Consider the following 24,001-nt stretch of genomic DNA (forward strand, 5'->3'; position numbering starts at 1 on the left):
TAATATTTGACAGCACCACACCTGCTTTGAAAACATTGATTTGCCTCGTGTCACTTTGGCTGGCAGAACTGTCAAGTTTGTTTTGATTTAGTTTTAGAAAGAAAATATGTCGCGAGTTTAATTAGGAATTTTTATGAAAACTTGCGATTCGAGGTCGGTGCCACCATTCTTCGACACGCATCTAGTGGAGGATTGCGGAGGCGAAGGCATCGGCAGTATGCTGGACGATTTGGAGTTCGACGAGCTGAACGACTGGGAAGAGTGCACGAAGATTTGGTCCGGTTGAAACAGAGGGAAGCGAGGTTGCAGCTGGATCTGAACGTGTTGTTTATGCCGAACATGCTAGAAACGCAGCATCCGACGTCACATCCGGCAATGCAGCAGCATCATTTGGAGAGTTCACAGCAGCGGGGAGAAAAGTAAGGAGGGGATTTTGAATGATGGGAGATTGTTGATTAATTTTATGTTTATTGTAGGTGGTTTCTTCATCGGTCTTCGGCCAAACTTTCCGTTGTCGAAACCCGCTTAGATGCGTATCTATTTGGCGGACGATTTCCCGGCATAACGAACCAGCCGACGTTTACGATTCCAGTAAACTTTCCTCCGGCGTTTAACATGGTTGCCGCCGTTGCACTTCAACTAGCGGCTGGTTCAGGAGGTTCAGCAAAATCATCCGATGTTGAATCAGCACCGTTATCATCAACAGCAGCAGCAGGGTCAGAATCGTGGTCAGAATCCCTGTCAGCAGCAGCCCTAAAACTGCAAAATTACCGGCAGAACCAGAAAAAAAATGCAACACCATCGTGGCAGGCTGAACCGATCCGGGGAGTACGAAGCGTACGCGATTGTCCCATTGTTATAAATAAATACAAGTTATTTTAAACCCTAGTTTATATTTCAAAGCAATTTCATTCACCATATTCTGACCAATCGGGTTTAGACGTTCTGGACGGCCTTTCACGGGGTTCGCTTTCAGCTCCTGGTCAATCTGACCTTTATTTGAAATTTAAAAAATAACTTGTCGAATCTCGCCACCACATATCCGCTTCTTCAAGCGACGATCCGACGGAGTTCAACGTTCCGGCGGACTGGAAGGAGGTTGTCACTATTTACAGATGAATTCGTTGTTGATTCCCGCTGACGGTTCCCGGGACGGCAAAGATGCAGAAACGCAGTCACGCTGCTGGGATTTGAGCTAGATGTGTCGCTCACCATTAAAGCGGCCTGATTTGGACCATTTGTCTCTTTATTGCGAGTGGATGAAGGTGGCCTAAAAGAATGCAGCAGTTAATTAAATAATTGGAGTTCAACTAAAACAACTTTTATAATACCTTCTTGGTGAACTCAAATTCTGAGATGACCTGGCCAAATCCTACTCTCGAATGAATCGGGCTCGGCGGACGTTTCTTGTATCGCCGATCGGGCACGGTCCGCACCGGCAACACTAGCGGCTTTCTGCTCAATTGTTAAAACATTATTCTCGATATTCAGAATCTCCAGACTTAACTTGAACGTTTCGTTCCCGATGTCTGACTGCAACTGGGGGATGCGCACCCGGTTCGGGAGGATGCAGCACTCGTCCAGCAGAAGGTCGTTCGGCTCGTTGACGCGTTTTCGGAGCAGATTGACCTCTTCCACATCCGACCCCGTTGACCGTTAGGGTCGTTCGTCGGCTGACGGTTATCACGAAAATTCTAGGACCACCCGAGGACCATTGTTCCAGTTACCCCTCCTTTACTGGTAGTGGTGGTGGTGCTGCTGCTGCGGAACATCATCGTTAAAGTGATCATCGAACCAGGTTTGCCGACAGGATGGCTGACCTCCTTCTCGGAAACTCTTTGGGTGGCAATTGATCCTGAAACGAGAAAGTATAATTTATATACACACAAAAATGGAGGAAAACCTGCCGGATTGCGCCACGATTCACCGAAGTCACAATCTCCTGCCGCAATCAAACGCTTACCTGGAGAAACATCTCCTGCTGCTGATCCGGGTGTCCACCACCGCCAACTCCGTTGCGATTTTTGTGGCATCCACCTTGGTTGTGGTTGTAGAACCAGCCTTCTTCGCCGCCGGAATGTCCACCGGAGTGATCTTACGATGGACCGCCACCACCGGGAGAATGCATTCTCCCATTAGACCGACTTTTCGGCGACAATCAAATTGCACCAAACACAACAACAATCGTGCGCAATGTCAAACCGTCAAACTGTCAAATCAATGTGGTGCAAAAAGAGGTGGCGATGTTTTGATCGAAAACAATCGTTAATTTATTAATTTCGGCAGTTAATTAATTAAATTATTTAATTTTTTACTATTGTCCCGCCCCTCGCTATAGAGTCTCTGGTAGGCAGTTCAACTATTGTCCGTTTCTTTCGAAGGTACACGCCGCGCGGCATTTCAGAATGTGCCGCAGACATTGTTGCCAGCGATTTTCTGCACTTTTGGTGCAATAAAAAACATTCCCGGCAACAATGCCATGCAATTCGAAGAAGAAGATCAACAAAAACAAAACGCACAGTATGGGATTTGACAGCGCGCATTTGCCGAAAGTGCGGCGCGTCGTTTCGAGACGGGTATGCCGCGTGTCTTTTTCGGGAATACGCGCAATAACAATCCAAAAGTCGTCAGTTCGAATCCCGGGGTGAAGATAGATAAAACAAGAGAAGTTTTTCGTAAAATGGAATTCGATTTAAATCGCACTGCACTCACACTAATGCAAACCAAGATAGCGCTTACCTATGCTACAGCTGCCTTGAAATCAACAGCCGGAAATTCGTGTGACAGGCGAGAAACGCACAATTTGACAGCCGGCTTGGGGTCGTCCATAAACTACGTGGTCACTTTTGGGTGGGGGAGAGGGAGGGGTGTGTTCCATACAAAAATCAAAAACTTTGTATGGAGAAAAAACAACGTTTGCTGAGGAGGGTAGAAAATACAGATTTTACGATGACGTAGTTTATGACCAACCCCCTCTTTTCTTTTCCCTCGTCTTATTTTCGCCGCCGCCGATGTATTTCCGCAACGTTCAGTTGCGATCTTCTTTTGTCCGTGACCATTTTGATCTCCACATGTGAGTTGGTGCTTTGTGGTGCTCCCGGGTTGGAAAACGGCCGTGACGGAAGGCCCGCAGACGGTAACCGGTGGTGTGGTTTGACGCGGCAGGTTCCGCCCAGGGCGTCCGTGGTGAAGGTTCCGCCGGATTGCGGTCCGGCGGTGGTCAAACTCCGGGTGGAAAATTTTCTGCTGGACGAGGAGTGTGATTTCTGTGTGTTGCCAGAGGAGTGAGAAGGTAGGAGGACCCGGCGCAAGGGAGGAAGAGTGGTGCAGGAAAAAGTGCCATCGTCGTCGTCGGCCTACTTGGTTTGTGGGGGAAAAATTCTGGACAGTCCAGGTGCGACCGGTGACGTCCGGAAGTGGTCAGCGTTATTTTTTCTGACAGCAACTGTGCATTGTTTACCCCAGCTTGCTTCGATTGCTTCCCTTGGGCGAAGTGACGTGAGTATTTACATCGTTTTGCGAACTTGGGACGACGTTGCCAAGTCGTGGAGGAATTCCTCCGGAACTGGTTAGTGCGCTCGTCGTGGATGTTCCGGAATTTCGGATTTTGCGATGTCATCGGAAAGGAATTTCTCGCTTGCGATGACAGGCTGTGCCTTGAACGTCGACGTGGCTAGAAGCGAAACTTGGTGAGGAGGAGGGTTTGCCGGAGGGGACGCACCCCCCGGCACGGTGGAACATGGTTCGCTATACAGAACGGATATTGTAGTCCAGGAAGTGACTACAAATCGAAGTCAAAGCCAGATTTTGAAACTCGACCTGACCCCGAAAGAACCCCAAGAAGGTTGGGCAGGTAAAAATCCAGGAGGAGAAGGTGAAGAAGGCAAAGAAACACGAACATGACAAAACGGAAAATGAGAAATATTGGCAGAAAATCCTACGCGAAGTAAAGTCTGGAGGAGTGACCCACCGCGCGATGCCAGTGTGGCCAGCGAAATCGATTCGAGCAAGTTTGGAGAAACTATTTTTAGCGTGATTTTAAAATTACTTCCAGTGAATCGCTCGTTAAAAATGCTCAATTTGATTGAAAATTCGCAAGTTGCAGAAAAAGCAATCAATCGATTCACCTCACCTCCAAAGTGTAAAAGACGCAAAGGAAACGTGTACTCCACACATCGATCGTCGTATGTGTTACACGTGGTGGATGATGATGTTCGTCCTCCCGTGAAGCAAGAGCGATTCGCGGGGGCTTGACCTCGTCCACGCTGCTTTCCCGTTGCTTGCCAGTTTCTCCACTCACCCCCTCCCCTTGGCAACAGGTGGTGCTGGGAGGTGGCATTTGATTTAGTCGAGACTTGGGGAAAAGTTAAACCGATTCGATCGGTTGCTCGTAAACTGGGTGTTGAGCCACTTGGTGATAAGCGCCAGCTTGGGTGAGAAAGGTTGTCCACGTAAGGTTACAGACATAATCGGAATGGAGTTGATTTGTTGATCTTAGAAATTTTTGATCTCAGTTTTCAGATGCCAACGCAAGTACACTCTGTGTCGTTCAGTATCCCTATAGAGCGATGCTATTTAATCTTGCTACAGTAAAACTAATCAGCATAACTATTCACGGAACTGCTCTAACGGGGGAGTATCGCTTCCCTGTATGGGCGTTTCGTTGCAAGTAGCTGGTACAGAACCATGAAATCTTGATTGATTTTGCTGGAAATTGAAAGACTCTAATGCTAGAAGCTAAAATCAAAAGTTAAAGTAGAACGAATTTCATGTTTGATCATATCATATTAAGATGATTCGTTGAAATGGATTAAAATTTGTTCAAATTACAATCTTCAAAGCCCGTTTTACCCAACTTCCCTTTGTCAAGTAGGGTTCATTTTTAGCATGAGTTTATCTCATTTATAGACAAACAAACGCTGAAAGTTTCACCCAAAACGGAGCACCTCGATACGACCTGTTTCACACTGGCAAAAAACTCGCTCTTAACTGAATTAATTGCGAATTGCGAAAGTTAGGAATATGGATTTTCGCTTCTTTAAATCTAAAAAAAACATCTGATGTGATTGACTCTAAATCTCTACCAAGTAGTGAGACCGTGACATAATCGGTATGGCGTTGAATAACATAGTTCATGTCAGTTTAGTTCATATCGGAAATATTAGAAATTGAATGATGGCTTTGATAAACTTACATTGGGTAGGTGCTCGAAGTTCACATCTGTGTTGGGCAAGTGCGATTTCAGTGGAAAATGTTATGCATTCTAGGTACTTGAAGTTCACATCCGTGTTAGGGAAGCGTTTTTTCGGGGGCCAATTTTAGGGCATTCTAGGTACTGGAAGTTCACGTGGGTGTTTGGGAAGCGCAAAGTTTGTTCGAAAGTTCTATTTTAATGCATTTTTAGCAGTTGGGTTGCAATTTAAAGTTTGATAAAAAATTTCTCATCAAATTTTTGAATCGAATTGTGAAAATATGACATTATGGAATTATGGAGCCTTCAAATTATGAAATTAAAAAGTAATGAAATTGTAAAATTATGAAATTTAGAAATAATGAATTTATGAAGTTATGAAATTAGAGAATTAATTCTTTATTTTTCATTCTAGAATTTTAATTTTTTTGAATTTTTGAAAAATAGAGTTTTTGAATATTAGAATTTTGAGATTTTCGTAAATTTGTATTTTCGAATTTTTATATTTCAGATTTTTAAAACTTTCGAAAATTCGACTTTTTATTTCTGAAATTTGAGCTATCGAATTCATAAATACTTTAATTTCAAAATTGTTATTCAATTCTCATTTTGAATTTCCAAATTTCAGGTATTAAAAATGGTTGAAATGTCCTTTTATTATTTTTTAAATTATTTTGTTATTTGAAATTTCTGAAATGTTAGTTTTTCCATATTTTCGAATTTTTATTTTTGAATTATTTGTATTGTTTAATTTTAATACTTCAGATTATTATTGAATTCAAAAAAAATATCAAAAATTAATGAATTGTGGATTAAAAAAAAAATCAAAAATTTATGAATTTTCATTTTTTGAAATTTATTAATCATCAACAAAATTAAGAAATCGATAATTTAAAATTTCTTAAATAACAAAAATGAAATTCTTAAATTTCAAAGCTAAAAATACTAAATTTTTTAAAATTATTAACATACGAAATTATAGAATTATGAAATTATGGAGGTATCAAATTAAAATGTAATGAAATTATAAAATTATGAAATTATGATAACATGAAATTAGAAAATTATGCTATTTTTAATTTTTTCAAATTTAAATTTAATTTTTAAATTCTTGAATTCTTAAATTCCTAAATTCATTTTTTTTAATTCCTATTTTTTTATCTAGAATTTCTTTTTTTTTTAATTTGGAAAAAATAGAGTTTTTGAATGTTAGAATTTTGAGGTTTTCGTAAATTTGTATTTCGAATTTTTATATTTCAGATTTTTAAAACTTTTGAAATTTCGACTTTTGGATTTTTTTTAAAGGTCCAATAAACCAAATTTCCAGTTTTTGATTTTTTTGGTGTTTTTGAAACCACCTTGAGTCAGAGGTATTAAAAAACACCCAAATAGCAAAAACTGGAAATTTGGTTTATTGGACCTTTTCAAAAAAAACTCCAGACGTGTTATTTGTGGAATTTTTCAGGTTTTTTAATTTTAAAATTCTTGAGTTATAGAATTCATAAATACTTTAATAATAATTATTATTTAGTTTTTCTTATTTTTAATTTCCAAATTTCAGATATTAAAAATTGTTGAAGTTTCTTTTTATTATTTATTAAATTATTCTGTTATTTGAAATTTCTAAAAAGTTAGTTTTTCCATATTTTCTAATTTTTATTTGGAATTATTTATATTGTTGAATTTCAAAATTTCAATTATTATTGAATTCCAAAAAAAATCAAAAATTTATGAATTGTGGATTGAAAAAAAAAACAAAAGTCAAAGAATTTTTATTTTTTGAAATTAATTATTTTTTTTTAAATGTTCCTCATCACAAAAGAAACTAAATCGATCAAAAAATTCATTCTAAAGAAATTTTTTTAAACATATTTTTGTACCACTGATCAAAGGAAAAGCCGCCACAAAGTTTGAAGCAAATGAAAAACACAAATAATTATTTTTTGAATTCTAGGAGAATTGCTCACTTATCATTTTTTATTGGGTCAAAAAATTTCAGCATTTTTGTATGACTCAATCTCAGCCCCCTGACCCAATGTCACCCCTGATGGAGGTTTATGTTTGTTTCTGATAGCAATCGGCTTATTTTTTGCATTTGAAGTGATTTTTCATATTTTTAAAGTCGCTTTTTTCTATTTTTTGTTAATTTTTCGCATTTACTGCATACTAATTTTTACTGAAAGCATAGGTAATGTTAGTAAAAACAACCTATATTGACCCCGTAAACTTTAATTTTTTATGGTCTTCTGTCCAATGCTTTTTCAAGATTTTTTTTTAATTTGGCGAATTTTTAAATTGAAGCTTATTTGAAAGCGGTGTGAAGCTTACTATAAACTTAAAACACATTTTGCAGAATACTCAACAATATTTACAAAAGGGCATGTTTACACCAAATTTATTCGGGTTATTGTCCTTATTTTTTTTTCGGCGAGCGGCGCCACAACTCCAGCTGCTGCTGCTGCTACTGCGAATCACAATTAGTACCGGAATGTAAATCGATTAGGATGACGGAGAAAAATCTCACCTCGTTTTTCGTCGCCGTCATCGTCTTCCAGCTGATTCTCGCGGCGTCTGGTTGATTTTCCCTTTTTTCGCCCATTTCTCTTTCCTTTTGACCGCTGGGTAAGAAAACCTTCTTGAAAGTTGGAAAGAATCTCAAAATAGGACGAACTCGATTCAAGCACAGATTTTTTTTAAGATTGTTGGAGAATGTAACAACACTGCATTGGCGGTGATAGCTCCATGTCGCCTTAATCGTCGGGCAGAATGCGGTTCTCGACGGTTATTTTTAGTCTCGCTAGAATGTCGTCTTCTGATGTGAAAGTCTTTTCATCGTGGAAGAACGATTTAAACAATTTGAATAGCTTCCAACTTCAATCGATAATTTGCAGGGAGCAAGTAAAATTTCTTCTTTTTGAGGGGTTCAAAAAAAGGTGTTCTTTTGTATTTCGCGTTGTGCAACAACCGATAGCGAAGACGGTTTCTTCTTCTTTACTGGCTGATAACGCGCTCCGCGTGGTCTTGAACGAGCTCCAACGCGGTTTGTGCGATGTGTCGGATTGAACTTGGTGTCACACGTTTTTTTTTCTGTAAACGTGTTCACTTTTAGTTGGAGCAGTTGGTTTGCCTTTATTTTGGTTGATGAGTTTTCGGTTAGGTGTTCGAATTTCGTTCTGGTTGAGTCTCCTCTATAAACCATTTTGAGGTCACCATCTCAAGCTACCAATTGAACAAGTTTAATCTGCAACTCAGCTAAACTCTGAAGGTTACCAACTCACCAGGATCTGATGCTGCCAATTGAACAAGTTTCCTCTGCAACTCAGTCAAAATCTGGAAGTTACCAACTCACCTGGATCTAATGCTGCCAATTGAACAAGTTTCCTCTGCAAATCAGTCAAAATCTGAAAGTTACCAACTAATCTGGATCTGATGCTACCAATTGAACAAGTTTCCTCTGAAATTCAGTCAAAATCTGAAGGTTACCAACTCATCTGGATCTGATGCTACCAATTGAACAAGTTTCCTCTGAAATTCAGTCAAAATCTGAAAGTTACCAACTCATCTGGATCTGATGCTACCAATTGAACAAGTTTCCTCTGAAATGCAGTCAAAATCTTAAAGTTACCAACTCATCTGGATCTGATGCTACCAATTTAACCAAGTATTTCTGAAAAAAGTCAAAGTTAATATTTAGTAGACATTATCGGAGTAAAGAGGAATACGTAAAACCAGATTTATCTCTACTAGGTACTTGACATTCACGTCCGTGTTTGGGAAGCTGCTTGCTGAATTTCTGTCTCGTTTTCAAATCGACTCATCAACTCGCATCGTTCTAGTTCAAAAAAGGCCAAGGCCGGGGAACACCTCTTCAAGCGTCAAATATCCGCGTCGTCGTCACGTTGTCACCGCGCCTCAGATCTAACCTAGAGTCACAAACGAGAACGGGAGGTATACGTGCGCGCTATAAATAATAATGAAATGACAAATTCTCACGACGATGACGCCGGGGAGGTGCAACCAACTCCAAGATGCCATTTTTCGGTGCTGCTTCATTGAGCACCGCGGCAGTTTGGCCCCTTTCTGAATGACTGGTTTCTGGCGAGATAGTTGGGCGTTCTTATCTATCTTGTTTTTCGAGAGCGTAATAACAGCCTTGAGATGAATTGTGTCGATTTTTGCAATAGCTTCGATTGATTTCCTACTCAGGGTTGTACAAAACCGCGTTGCGAATAGATGTTCCAGATCTAGTCCTCTGCTGGCAGTCGTGTGGCCACATCATGACAGCGTCCTCTTGCGTTCCAGAATCCTCCAACTGTCGTCAAAGTGCGTCGGAACCCCGTCAGAACCACACCACACTGTGTTACCAATTGTCCCATTCGAGCTTCCTAAAAATACCAACAACTAATCTCACCAACCCGTTTCCCCGTTACAGCGTAGGAAAGATCTTTAAGATCGTCACCATCCGCCGATAAAGATCCGCATTTATACAGCAGGTACCGCCCAGTCCCTGTATAAATCGACGCAGCGCGCGACCGCACACACCAGAGCTGAGAGCTGACAGTTGAGTTTTTCGTTTGGTTGATCCAAGAAAAAGCCGCCGCCACCACCAACACCAACAGCCATGGCCGAAATGGAGGATACCCACTTCGAGGCCGGAGACTCCGGTGCGTCCGCCACCTTCCCGATGCAGTGCTCGGCGCTGCGCAAAAATGGTCACGTCATGCTGAAGGGACGTCCGTGCAAGATCGTCGAAATGTCCACCTCCAAGACCGGCAAGCACGGCCACGCCAAGGTCCACATGGTCGGCATCGACATCTTCTCCGGCAAAAAGTGAGTACATTTTCGATCAATTATTCAAGGGTGGTGTGTGCACGTTCGATGAAAGCAGGCCGGACGTGATTGTTCACCCGGCTTGCGGATTCGAACTTTGTGCGCAGAGCAAACTGCAGGAAGCTTTTTTGGAAATGTGTGTCCGCGGGAACAAGTCCCGCATGGGCACATGTTTGTACAAAGCTTGCACAAATTGAACAACAAAAAAAGGCACAGTGTTAAAAGCTACAAGGATAACCCATCATGACGAAGAACTTAAGTTACTTGAATAGCACGTCCCAACATGAGGAAGGGTGTTTCATCTTTATGCGATTCATTTCGCTTCGAGAAATTTTGGATTGCTACTCCGTATAGAGAGCCCTAATACGAAGTCCTTCGTCAAAACCGAAGTAGTGATATCGTAGACATAACCGGAATGGCGTTGAAAAACGTAGGTCATGTTAGTTTAGTGCATCGAGTTGTACTAGAAATTCAATGATGGATTTGGTAAACGCTAAATTTCCTTTTCAAAGAGTTTGCACCTGTGAAGTTTTTTTTAAAAAAAAAAAAGGTCCAATAAACCAAAATTTCAGTTTTTGCTTTTTGGGTGTTTATAAAACCGTTTTGAGTCAGGGGTATTAAAAAAAACACCCAAAAAGTAAAAGGTTTATTTAAAGGTTTTAAAAAAAAATCCAGACTTGTAGATATTTATAGTTCACATCCCTGCTAGGGAATCGCTTTTTCTGTGGCCTATTTTATTCTTTCTAGGTACATGACTTTCTCGTCGGTGTTAGGGAAGCGCTCATTTTGCTTGGAAGTTTTCTGCATTTTGAAATCATGTTTAACCAATCAATTAGTTCGACAGTAAATCCTTTTCTTTTAAAGTTAAATTGAAATTGCTGAATAAATTTGGAATAGAATGGTTCAAATATTGTACCATTCCTTTTTTTAAGGCAGATCTGAAGTGTTTGAAATCTGACGCACTATCCACGGATTTGTGGCATGGCTTAGAACCATATAGGCCAGAAGACCACGTTTTCCCCCCACTTCATGGATTTTGGCTGCTTTCAAATTAAAAAATTTGTAATACTAACGTAATCTTTTATCTCACATTTTTTAAACCATTAATGGTGCCTTTTGGTTTAACCAGTTTTAAGCCTCAACAATTTTCAAAAACCTCATAAGCTCATGGTTTGTGTTCCAAACAACAAATTTGCTCAAGAGTGCGAAATGATTCGTCAATTATTAATAAATTTACAGAATTGAAGTTTTGAGCGTTGGTGTTAAACGTTAAACGGCAGCATCGACGACTAACGATCAAGCAACTCCATGATTGTTTTGAAATATTTTAAAAATACATTTTAAAATTATTTTTTTTATAAATTTTTGATGTTCTAATACAAAAAATTTAAATGTTTTAAAAACTTTACAAATGAAAAAAATTAAAGCTTTTAATTTTTTTTTAAATTTAGGCTAGTACAAATATTTTTAAAAGTTTTTATCACCCCCTTCAAAATTGGCTCGAAAATCAGGGGGCAAAAAAATATTTTTACAATAAACTTAAAAAATTTAATGAAAATTCAAGTGCAACCAGCTGAAATCAAATTAAAATACATTCTCCTGCGTTTAAAATCATTTTTAGCATGTTTGGGTTTATTAAAAAATCTTAAGATTTTTTGAAAATTTTCGATGCAAAATCTTTTTTTTTTCGATACAATTTTTGTTTTTGTCAGATCTTAGATTTTTTGAAAACTAATGATTGCAAAACAACTGAACTAGTGAACTGAAAACACTTTTTTCATTTTAATGTGAAGAGAATGGCTTGTCATTTAAATTTTTATATTTTCTTTATTTAAATAATAAAATTAAAAAAAAATAATAAAATTTGATATTTTAACTTTTTTTAATTGAACAATCTATTTTTAAGTTAAAACTTCAATTTTTTTAATTAAAAAAACAAAACAAAGTTTTTCTATTTTATACATCAAATCGAAATTTTAAAAATAAATCAAAATTTAAAAAAAATAAAATTTAGTCTAGACTTGAATATCCTCTTCTGAAAGCATCGACGAATTAACACTAACGATGCTTGTTGTGAAATGTTATAAAAATGCTGATTTAAATTTTATGAATAATTTTTTTTTAAATAAATATATACATTTTATATTTTCATATAATCTATATTTTATTAAAAACTTTAAAATTTCTATAAAAAAATTATTTAAAAAAATAAAACAAAGTTTTTTTTAATTTGACGCATCTTAATTTTTTTAAAATAAAATCAAAATATTAAAATTATATTTTTAAATTTCAAAATCAATCTTGATTATCTGAAGCCTCAACTTTGGATAATCAAAACGTGAAAAATTATTTGTTTCGTATTTTTTTTCGTATTTTTTCTTTCTTGTGTGTGTGTGTGTGGTCCAATCCAATACCCGCTGGCCGGCAGCGAAATTATGGGAAAGTATAGTTTGTATCAGACTTGGGTTGAGCTGATACAGCTTATCTCAGGTCCGGGTATTAGGTGGTGTTAGCCCTCGCGCTGCTTCCAGTGACCCATTTCAGAATGACAGAGCTCCTTGCGGTCCAATTCCGAGGTCACTGGGCATTGTCTGGCCCCGCCTAAAGATAAAGCAACAACCAGACGGGTCCTCGATCTATCTTTAAACTTCCAATCCCATCAGGCAAAACAAGGATCGGCGCGTATTTAGTAAATTGCTAGCAAAAATATGTCAGGTTTCAAAACGTCCAATATGGACTGATCTCACCAAATTTGCGAAGCAGCTGCCTCTAGTTTTCCTCATATGATGATGATGGCCAGGTCCAGTCACGACGTTTTCCATACGCGACGCAGATTCACAATATGCCAACATACCACAAAGACGACGGCAAATTCACGCGAAATAATCGTCGCGACATTTTACGAATTTTACGATTCGTGTTTTTCCTTGTTTCGTATTTTTTATTTTCTTACTTTTAAAATCAAATTCGAGTTCTGCGTCCTCATTTTAAGTCAAATTTAAATAGTTGAGCCTCTTTAATTACGAAATGCTTTTTTCCAATATTCCATCACCGATTTTGGATTTAAAAATTCTAAATCACTTCTCACTGATAATTTTTGTTTAATCAAAACTAACATTTCAAAAGGTTGTAATATTGAATGTTTGGCCCTTTTGGAATGTTAGCCTTGATTAATTCCACGAATGATTCATATTTTAACATTGAATGTCGGACCATTAGTAGCTGAGATATCGACACTAGAAAATTGTGGGTTGTTTGGGTCAGACTTAGAAAACATTAATTTTCCTGATTTTAAATCTTTGCATGGCAATATCTCAGCAACTATGGGTCGTAGCAACAAAGTTCAAAAAAGCAAAATATAGAGAATGTTCTCAGCCCTTCAATTTTTTTTTCAAATGTGGGCAAACATGGGCACTAATTTAAAAAAATGAAAAACTGCGACTATTTTAAAAAAAGTTACCTCAACATGGCTATAACTTGAAAACGGTGAACTTTATTAAAATTTCATTGAAGTACTTTTTGATTGCAAATTCAAATTTAGTTGAAAAATTTTTGCGACCAATATTTTAATTCGGGACCGTGGTGCAGACGGTCCCGGTGGCATTTTTCGAGACGACATTTGTCTGACCACGACTTCTGTCGGATGGGGAAGTAAATGTTTGCTCCGATCTAACCTAGAGGGTTACGTCGATAGCTCAGTCCAGGTGCAGGAGTCGTCTCCCTGGGTCCTGTCTCGGTGGAGTCGCTGGTAGGCAGTTGGACTAACAATCCAAAGGTCGTCAGTTCGATTCCCGGGGTGGATGGAAGCTAAGGTGTAAAAAGAGATTTGCAATTGCCTCAACAATCAATTCTTCGAACACCTAGTTTCGAGTAGGAATCTCGCAATCGAGAACGCCAAGGCAATGCTTCAGAGCGAATAACATGATTTTTTTTTTATTTTGATTTTTTGAAGAAAAAAACAGTATCAATTCAAAAATTCATAACTCGGTCAAAGATTTTTTGCCCCTTCTGGAAATTTCTGAAAAGTTGGCATTTCATGTCCCCTAAAACATATCAGAAATAAAAGAATTAAAAATAGTGTTTTTTTTGCATCAAGTTTTAGTGACTTAAACTGCCCATGATCGCATAAATGTCCCATATGCATTTTCATCGTTTTTGAGTTGATAATGCAGTTTGGTTTAAAATCGTGTCCTCTTTTAGAAAAGCCTACAACATCCAGTACTTTGTTCTAGAAATCAGGAGGAAATCCAGTTTTTTTACGAAAGCTTAACACGTAGCCTTATGTATGGGACAAACTTCAAATGCGTTTTTCTCAGCTTGCTGTTTTTGCATATGGGACATTTATGCGAACATGGCCAGTAAAGTGAAACTAAAAATCACCAAAAACAATTTACCGTGTATCATTTTTTTTTCAGTGTAGTCCTTATCCATACCTACAACTTTGCCGAAGACACCAAACCGATCAAAAAATTCCTTCAAAAGATACAGATTTTTGAATTTTCATACATCATTATTGTATGGACAGCTGCCAAATTTGTATGGAAAATTATATGGACAAACTAATGATGCAAAATGGCTTCTTTGGGCATACCGAAGGCACAAAAAAAAATCAGTCGGATTAAAAAATACAAAAATTAATAAAGAAAGACCGAGTGGAGAATTGCTCGAGGAAAATTGCCCCAATGTTCTTTGTCATGCTGGTCATGCCTGTAACCAAAGCGCGCACGTTCCTTCAAGCAGGTTGGTGATTTCAATGCACCAACTAGCCACGAACCGTGCGCAGAGCAAACGTCAGAAGTAATTTTGGAAATGTGTGCGCCTAAAGAATCACCATGGGCACATGTTTGTACTTAACTTCTACAGTTACTTTTACTGTTTATTTGTATTTGATGTGTTTAGAGATGTTTGAAAAATGCTAAAATATTCCTTGTTCTTCCCTCCCACCAGATACGAAGATATTTGCCCATCCACTCATAACATGGACGTACCCCACGTTAAGCGCGAAGACTACCAGCTCACCGACATCGATGATGGCTTTCTGGTTCTGCTGAATGACAACGGCGATTTGCGTGAAGATCTTAAGATTCCCGACGGTGACCTGGGAACCCAGCTGCGCGCGGAATACGACGCCGGCAAGGAATTAGTTGTGAGTATTCGCTTGCGCTGAAGCTGGTTGAAATTGAGCGGTTTGAGCTAATGTTGTCTTGTCTCTTTTTTTCCAGTGTACCGTTCTTAAATCATGCGGCGAAGAAACTGTGATTGCCATCAAGAACAACACTGCTGCTGATAAAAACTAATACCTCGCCCGTTGCTTATTGAAACATCCCGCGAATCACACCCACACACAGCAGAAAGAAAAAAGAACAAGAAATTAATAATAAAAAAAAAGTTCAGCAACCCCAACAAACCAACAAAACCAATTGAGCTATTGCAAGTAAAAAAAATCACAACTCCACAACAAAAAACAAAACCGTACACACACGCAGCAGGCAGGCAGGCAAATAGGGCAAACCTCCCTTTTCTGTACTGCACACAACAACACACACACACAGTTGCATCTCTTAGTATACAGCTATTATTACAAATTAAAGGAAGCAAAACAAAACATAATAAAAGATAATACTTTCTGGTAAAAGTAATCAAACTGAGGTGGAGATCAGAGAGAGAGGGCAAGTGAGAGAAAGAGGGGAGAAAGCGAGACAGACCGAGACAGAGACAGTGTGAGCGAACCGAAAGTGAGAGAGCGAGCGCGCGCTTTAGACAAAAACACACACACAAACAACCATGCCCCCGGAAGCATCCAAAATCGACGACGAACGGACGTAGCACACAGCACACACACACTCACAGCCAAACCCGAAGGCACACAAACTGAAAACAGCACCACGAGAAACAATCCTCTCTTTCGGCGGGTTTGGGTTCTGTGAGCGCAGAGAGAGAGAGAGAGTTGTTGCCCCCAATTCTTCTTCTTCTTTTTTTTTTTGGTGGTTGTGCGTTCGTCATGCAAAATCGTCAAGCAACCGCGACAAGAACTGGCAAGGAAAACAAAAAATCGAAAACACACATTAATTATTATAATAAATTTAAAAGAAGGAGGAAAAGAAAACAACAACAAACCAATATAATATAATAAAAATATTATAATAATTTAATGAAAAAAAAAAACCAAGCAGCAAAATCAATGAGCAAAGAAATTCACTGAAACACAACTCACAGACAACAGAAAGACACGCGCGAGAAGACGAGGAGACAAGGACGTGGCGGAGAGAAAGAACCGGAGGAGAGAGACACAAAACAAATGAAGGAACATCTTAATTGCAAAAATGCATACAAAATCAAGTTTAATCAATCCGCAAGCTAATGTTGAATAAAATATTTAATTTTCTAACAAAAATACGATGGAAGGTTTTCCCCAAACCCCCACTTCATGGATTGGCTTATTTCTTGACACTTTAAAGAAATTCTTCTCAAGTAAAAAAAAGGTGGTGAAAATTGCTGCAATTTTTCAACCACAAACGAACTGAATCACCAACACACACTCACAAAAACAGACTGCGCCAAGCGAACATTAAACTAATCATACTCTCTAAGAATTCGAAAACGAAGCTTTCACACACACCTCCCCCACATTTTGGGTTTTCTTCGCTTTGCCTCAACTGCGTGCTGAAAAAAACCTTAATCACAGACAAATGGACGGCTGTCGCGGGATGTCACCTCGGTGTTTACTCCTTCCTTCTGTTTTGTTTTCTGCCTAGTTGAAAAATCCGAAATTTGTTACTTTTTTGCTGCGTCTACTTGTCTGTGGCTACACAGAAACAATGGACGTAGTCCCACGTCATTCTTGGTGTACAACGCACGTTTAAAATCACAACTCTAATTTCGTGAAAGTCAAATGATAATTTGTTAAAATGAATTTTTGACAGCTGTAGTTTACTTCTATCGCAGAAAAGTTCGCGATAGACATTTTTTTAACCATCACGGAAAATGTTAAAATTAGATATAAAAAAATTTGCAAACAAGGTTTCTTTGTCAGAATTTGTGTGAAGGGAGCGTTCTTTTTTTACATAACGCTAAAAATTGGAAAGTTTGGACCCCCTCTCCCCTCGTAACAAAATGTCCATACAAATTAAAAAACGGCCTTCGATCCCCAACTGTCTTACGTAATAAAAGAATGCTCCAACACACACTGAAATAATTTGAGTCTTTACACTTATGAAGATATTAGACTATGACAAACAAACTAGCATTTTTTTGTGTTTGTCAGTTTGACAAACTCGCAAACAATGCAAAATGTATGCAGGCTGACGTTTCTGCAAACAAACATAGCAAGAAAACTGTCAATAAGTGCGAGTTTGTTTGTTTGTTTGTCATAGTCTAATACCTCCTTAACAACTCCTAATTCAGGTGCAGTTTAGACCAAATTTGAGTAGTTTAACAGAAAAATGCAACACTCTCATTGAAAGTATTTACTTTTTTCAGAAGTAAAGTGTAAAATGCGGGAGAATTTGCTCTAAAATTTGTGAATGCTGAATGAAGATGGTATTCTACTGCAGGAAACTTTGTTAATTTAAACAGTTTTTACAGTTTACATGTTTATCAAAACGTTTGCATGATTTTTTTTTACCGAGGTGGAATAGTGAAATACACACTTAGATTTTTTTATCGAGTTTTTCATTGCTGAACAATACGATAAACTGCAATTTACATAAGTCGGTAGAAACAATGACAAAAGTAACTTACTTTTGCAATAAAAAGTGGTCCAAATTGGCTACATCAATTTTTTTTGTGTTTTAAAAATGAAAACTTTCACTGCTAAAGTTTTTGAAAATCTCTTCAGAGCAATTCTCTACCAAAACCGGAAATGGAATTTATTAGTATTTTTTGATTTTGCTCAAACTTTGTGGGGGCCATCCCTATGACCAAAGAAGCCATTTTGTGTCATTGTCCATACAAAGATGGTACGTAAATATTCGAAATTCTGTAACTTTGGGAGGAATTTTCTGATCGATTTGGTGTCTTCAGCAAAGTTGTAGGTGTAGAAACTGTTCAGAAATAGTAAGTACACGGAAAAAAAATCTTGCTGATTTTTTATTGACATTTTTTTTACAAAACTCAATACTGAAAAAAATGTATTTTTTGGTTTACGAGATTTTTTATATGTTTTAGGGGACCAAAGCCGGCAACTTCTGAGTCGTAGTAAAGCCATAAAGTATGGCCTAAAATTTGGCCTAAAATTGTCGAAGAGACATTGAACAAATGAGATTTGAAAAAAATCAGAAAATAATCAGATATCCTCAAATTAAACCATCAGATTTAGAAATTTAATTTAAGCACTAAAAATGTCTAGATTTGAAATATTTTTTTCAAAATTTCAAGCCAAAATTCAAATTTTAGATTATAAACATTTCCTGAAATCCGGTAATTTTGGAAATAAACATTTCCTAAAATTTTTAACAATTAAAAAGGGTGGCGATTTTCCACGCTCCATACAAAAAAGATTTTTTTGTGGGCAATTGACCACACGGGAGGAGAAATATCTAGAATTTCCAAAAATGTGTTCACGTGGTTTATGGATGGTCCCCGAACAAACTTAAATATTCCGTTGTTTTATTTTATGTTCAGATCATGTGTTAAGGAAGTATTAGACTTTTGCAAGCAAACTTGCACTTTTTCGTGTTTGACAGTTTGCCAAAATCGCAAACAAATCCAAATGTATGCAGGCTGACGTTTCTACAAACAAATGCAGACAAACTGTCAAAATGTTAGTTTGTTTGTTTGTCTGTCATAGTCTAATAGCTCCTTCAGCAGGTAAGTAAGTTAATTTTATCATATGCATGATTTCAAGGCATAATTTTTACAGCAAGGTGGCATCGCGTGGCGACAGAAATAAAAAAAAATCTCTCATAAGAAGTGAAAAGAGAAGGCAAGAAACAGAAAAAAATCAAACTGAACCGAAAAGTATCACACGAAAGTCAGGTAGGGCCGAAAGGAATGCAGAATGAAAGAACGAAAGAAGAAAAAATACACAAATAACTAACAAGTGCGAAAACTAAAGTAACAAGTGAATTAGAAGGTGGAAGTAAAAAAAAGCGAGAAAGAGGAAAACAAAGATTATTAAATATAAACAAAGAAGAAGAAAAAAAACTGTAATAGGGTAACTAAACAAATGAAAGTAAAGAGTAACACAAAATGTGGAAAATAAAAGAAACAAAAAAGCGTTAAATGTTATTATTATAATGGAAGCAATCTTTTTTACAATCTAATGCGTTAGTGAATGGGTGAGGTTTAAAAGCAAATGGAATAAGTTTCTCTATAGGTTTACTTATTTCTTGAGAATCTTCATTTTTATTAATTATTGAAAGATTTTCCATTTTCGTTTTAGTTATGATTTCCTTCTATCAAAACAAACAAATATTTTTATAGACACAAAACAATTGAAAAATAATAATCCGAAGAAAAAAGATCTAAAGCAAACAATAATTACGTATTTGTCGCTCTGTAATGAAAAAAAACTATTAATCTAAAGAAAGCAGTAAACAAAAAAATGGTGTGAAAGGCTTAAAAGAAACTAAAAACAAACAAGTGCTAGAATAAAAGTAATGAAAACTGTGGAAGAAATACACAAATACCTATAGTTTAAAACAAAAGACCTAACAAATTGATCGACCAATTGGATTTTTAACAAACACACACAAACCAAACACTCACACGAGAACACAGATGAAACCCGTTTTAGGAGAGCAGGAGAAATTCCTTTCGTTTACTAAACCAACTCTTCACAAGATGACACAGAGGCAACCCGAGGTTCATATCTTACACTGCCAGAGTGTCACCGAAAAAAAAAACGAATTTTATCCCTAAAACTAGCCGACAGCTTCATTTCAGTTCTATTCCACACGCCAAAATGCAAATTTAACAAAATTACCCCCCCCACAAACAAACAGACTCACGCAAGTTGGCATTTATTTTTTATTTTTTCAAAAAATGACAAAAATAACGTTTTCAGACTTCTCAAATAGCTTGCAAAAAGCTTCAAATTAAGTTAAATTTCGGTTCGTGGAAGGTTTCACAGCGTGGCGCAAAGAAAAGCGTAACTAATTGAAGGAAATACAAAAAAAAGATAAAACGTTGTTGTAACACAAGCGAAACCAACCAAGTTGAAGGACATCTCACTCACAAAAAAAAGAAATGTTTTGTTTTCGTCCTAATGAAGCAAACACACACACACACAAAGCGGAGGAGAGCGAAATAAAACGAAAAATTTGAGAAATCTGATGAAAATTATTCTAAAAAGTTGTTTTATTTGAGAGCCGAAAAATACTCATTACGATTTTGCTTCAAACCAAGTTACCAAGAAGTATTCTAGTTTCTCTTCGCTGCATACCTTGAGTGACGTGATAGAAACAAGGGCGTCTATGTGAAGTGTTTCTGCAGAGCAATTCAGCACGTTTTGGCAAATCAACTTTTAATTGTTTGTTTTTTTATTATTATTATTAGAATGAAACTTTGTCCATGCATTGCTGATGCCAAAAGAAGCTATTTTGCATTATTAGTTTTTCCACAAAACATTGCAGCGTATAAATTGGGCAAGTGGATATTCGAAAATTAGTGTCTTGAGAAGGAAATTTCGAATAGATGTGTTTATATTTTTCAAAGCAGCATAAACATAAAATTTCCACCAACCCTTAGATTTATTTAAAATTGATTAGGGGAAGGTGGGGCAAGACGACCATATGGGGCAAGAGGAACAATCGCTCGTACGGCCGTTATTTTTACAATTTTGATTATTTCCAGTATGAGGAATTGTTGCTAACAATGCAATTAGTTGATTCTACTACCACATAACCGCCAATACGACGTAAACGCCACGGAGCATAAGATTTAATGAAGTTTTTTTCAAACCCTTTGTTTTCTTATAATATTTGGAAAGTACAAAATAATGCTTAGGGTTCGTTTTAAGGCTCATTTTATCAAAATGCATTTTTCCTAGATCAGTAGTGTCCCTACCAATAACTTGCACCTATTTTAAAGTATGATTTTACTTTTGGTTATTTTTGTTGAGAGTTTAAAAAAAATCTTGTTCAGGTGGGGCAAGTGTACCATATGCATTTTTAGTATGGAAAATAATACGAATTGCTGCAACAACATATTTTATTGGAAAATAAATACATAAACGTTCTTAAAAACTGGTAAACAATTGTTAAAAAAATTGTCCATGCAAAATAAAGTGATATTATGAAAATTTCCCTTTTTTCATCAAAGTAATATTTTTTTTCGTAAAAGCGATCAAATTTTTAGTAGCATGCTATTATTTCATCTAAAAATGAAAGAAATGTTTCAAATACATTCTAATCTGATGTATCTAAGTGACAACAGTTCAATTGTTAGCAAATTAACATGTTTTTTCATGCATTGTTCCTCTTGCCCCAACGGGTTGTTCATCTTGCCCCACTAGTTGAGTAGAACGTACGGAAAATCATTTTTTTAAATCATTTTTTTGCATTAAAAACAGGATTTTTTTAAAACTTGTTCTATCAAAGTCTTAGTCAGGACCTGAAATAAGATGATAATTAAAAAATCTGACAGATTTTTAACGTTTTTGATGGGTTACAACGATCATTTCCTTAGCTTGTTACACTTGCCCCACTTTCCCCTATTGTAAGTCAACTGTTTTTGTGTGCAACTTTTTTGTCTAGGAAATTTTTACCGCAAGACAATTAGGCTTTTTTTTGTGTTTCGCTCATCCTTTCCTTCTAGACTTTAGCCAGAGGCAACCTGGCTCAGGCAACGGACGTAAACCACGGAAAAAAATGTGGGCACATCAAAAATATCTTGATTAGATTGGATATTTTGACGAGGATTTTGCGCAATAGAGTACGAACTATTTTTATCCTTTTTTTAAGTTCCCAGATTTTGAAATGTTTAATTTCTTAAGCTTTTTTAAATGTATTAATAAAATTTCTAATTTTTATTATTTTGTAAACAATCATTTCTTTGATTTTTTTCAATTGAAGGTAGCATTATTAAATGGTTAAACTTTAAAATTTTCACAATATACAATTTTTGAGGATTTGATTTTCTAAATTTTAGGACCCATTTTTTTAATTATTAAATTAGATTTTTAATGATATTTCTAAATTTTGTATTCTAAAATTTTGTTTTTTTATTCTCTATTTTAAATACTTTTTTTTAGTTTTAAATTTCTTAATTTCTGCTTTTTTTTTAATTTCTGAGTTTCAAAATTTGTAAGTTTTAATTCAGGCATTAAAAATTTTGATTTTTGCTGCCGGAAAGTACGAACTGTTTTTATCCTTTTTATCAAGTTCCTAGATTTTGAAATGCTTAATTTCTGATATTACTATGAATACAATTCTGCTAAAACGCTCAACCAAACCACAGTTCTGAGATTAGTTTTTTAAATGTATTCATAAAATTTCTAAATTTTATTATTTTGTAAAACAACAATTTCTATGATTTTTTCAATTGAAGGTAGCATTATTAACTTTTTGAAGTTTTACATTTTCAACACAATTTTTTTTTGAGCATTTGATTTTCAAAATTAATTTGATGCTATTAATTATTAATTATTAATTATTTTTTTTGTATTTTAAATTTTTAAAATTTCGATTTGTTTGTTTTTTTATTTCTCAATTAAAACATTTTCTTAACTGTTTGTTGTTTTAAATTTCTTAATTTCTGTTTTTTTTTATTTTTGAGCTTCAAAATTTGTAAGTTTGAATTCAGGCATTTAATTTTTTTATCTTTTCTACCGGAAAATTATATGATAATTGGGGACCATCCATAAACCACGTGGGTTTTTTTTTAAATCCCCCCCCTCGTGGACAATTTTTATACAAAACAAATCTTGTTTTGTAAGGAGCGTGGACAATCCAAAATTGAAAAATTCTGCGACATTTAAAATTTTAAATTCTAAACAAAAACAAAAAAGATTAATAGTTCAGAGCACCAAAAATTCAAATATGGAGCCTAACATTTCAAAAGGGCACAAAACTTTTGTAAACAATAGTGTATCCCTTTCACTTGCAGGCCAAGGATTGATACCTAAGAGCATGCAATGGCAGTGACCTTGTTGCGTGCTCTTCGGTTGACGTCCACGTAAGGAACATCCTGGAAGGAGCGTAACTAACTACATCCGTAGTTCTGTTAGATCATCCGAATTATCTTGATCAGAACAGTATAGCTCTGGTTCCTTGCGAGTGTCCTATTTTCTTACCTCCACGTTGGCTTGGTTTTCATGATGACCGAGTTGGTGGCCTGTGGAAACGGATCGTAAACCTTTGACCACCGCGGGTCAGAGTCGAGACGGCTAAAAGAAAGGGGCGCAACAATGTGGGAAAGGGAAGTAATTTGTGACTGTAGACGGTATTGTTTTGATTCGCAGTATGTTGAGTCAACTGCTGTGGATGTACCTGAAACATCGCACAACGGGGTTTCTCTTCTCTTCATTCTCAGCTACCACCTATCTCCTATTTTTATTTTGCTCTTCTGATTCCCAATACTTCACTGATTCTTCTATTTAATATACAACATTTGATTTTAATTTTACTAACTTTTGATTCTCTTATCTCTCAAAGCTTATCCACTCTTTTCTATCAATTGATACTGCTGTAAAAAACTTTGTTTTGTTTTTTTTTTCCTTAAAATATACTTTTCCTTAATGTACTAGTAATATCAAGTCTATTTATCATTCGCCTAATCTTTTTTGATTTTATTGCGAATTTATTTATTTGAATAATTCTTTATCTGTCCTATAAATTATCATTACTATAATCTAAGCTTGTTTTGTATCTCTATTTATTAACTATTGTCTAATTGTACATCTAATACATCTAGCTTCTCATTTTTATTCTTTAAAATTCGCTCATCATTCTCTTACTATCGATTCTTGATTTTTATAAAATAAATTCTCTTTTACTGTCAATTGTTTTCAATCTTCACCCTTTTTTTCAAACAAGTGAG

The 24,001-nt window shown here is 36.4% G+C and overlaps 2 protein-coding genes and 1 long non-coding RNA gene across 4 annotated transcripts; 2 read left to right on the forward strand and 1 right to left on the reverse strand.

Annotated features, from left to right (window-relative positions):
- The first annotated feature begins 64 nt into the window (after positions 1–64).
- Positions 65–915, forward strand: LOC119768068. Its single transcript, XM_038258422.1, has 2 exons — positions 65–419; positions 477–915. The coding sequence occupies exons 1-2, from the start codon at positions 331–333 to the stop codon at positions 880–882; spliced, it is 495 nt and encodes a 164-aa protein (XP_038114350.1). The 5' UTR covers positions 65–330; the 3' UTR covers positions 883–915.
- On the reverse strand, positions 877–2,290 carry LOC119768069. Its single transcript, XR_005277891.1, has 3 exons — positions 1,964–2,290; positions 1,332–1,855; positions 877–1,270 (listed from the first exon to the last, which is right to left on the reverse strand). It is a non-coding gene; the product is annotated as an uncharacterized LOC119768069 (long non-coding RNA).
- A 688-nt stretch (positions 2,291–2,978) lies between these two features.
- LOC6032328 (eukaryotic translation initiation factor 5A) lies at positions 2,979–16,110 on the forward strand. Of its 2 annotated transcripts, none has more exons than XM_001842906.2 (4): positions 2,979–3,073; positions 9,624–10,021; positions 14,969–15,167; positions 15,244–16,110. In XM_001842906.2, exons 2-4 carry the CDS (start codon positions 9,813–9,815, stop codon positions 15,316–15,318), a joined length of 483 nt encoding a protein of 160 aa, XP_001842958.1. In that variant the 5' UTR covers positions 2,979–3,073; positions 9,624–9,812; the 3' UTR covers positions 15,319–16,110. The 2 variants fall into 2 exon arrangements, with proteins under 2 accessions (XP_001842958.1, XP_038107664.1); XM_038251736.1 differs by lacking the exon at positions 2,979–3,073 and adding an exon at positions 3,112–3,136.
- Positions 16,111–24,001: the final 7,891 nt, after the last annotated feature.

The sequence above is a fragment of the Culex quinquefasciatus genome, chromosome 2 (assembly GCF_015732765.1).
Source record: "Culex quinquefasciatus strain JHB chromosome 2, VPISU_Cqui_1.0_pri_paternal, whole genome shotgun sequence".
Taxonomy (NCBI): domain Eukaryota; kingdom Metazoa; phylum Arthropoda; class Insecta; order Diptera; family Culicidae; genus Culex; species Culex quinquefasciatus.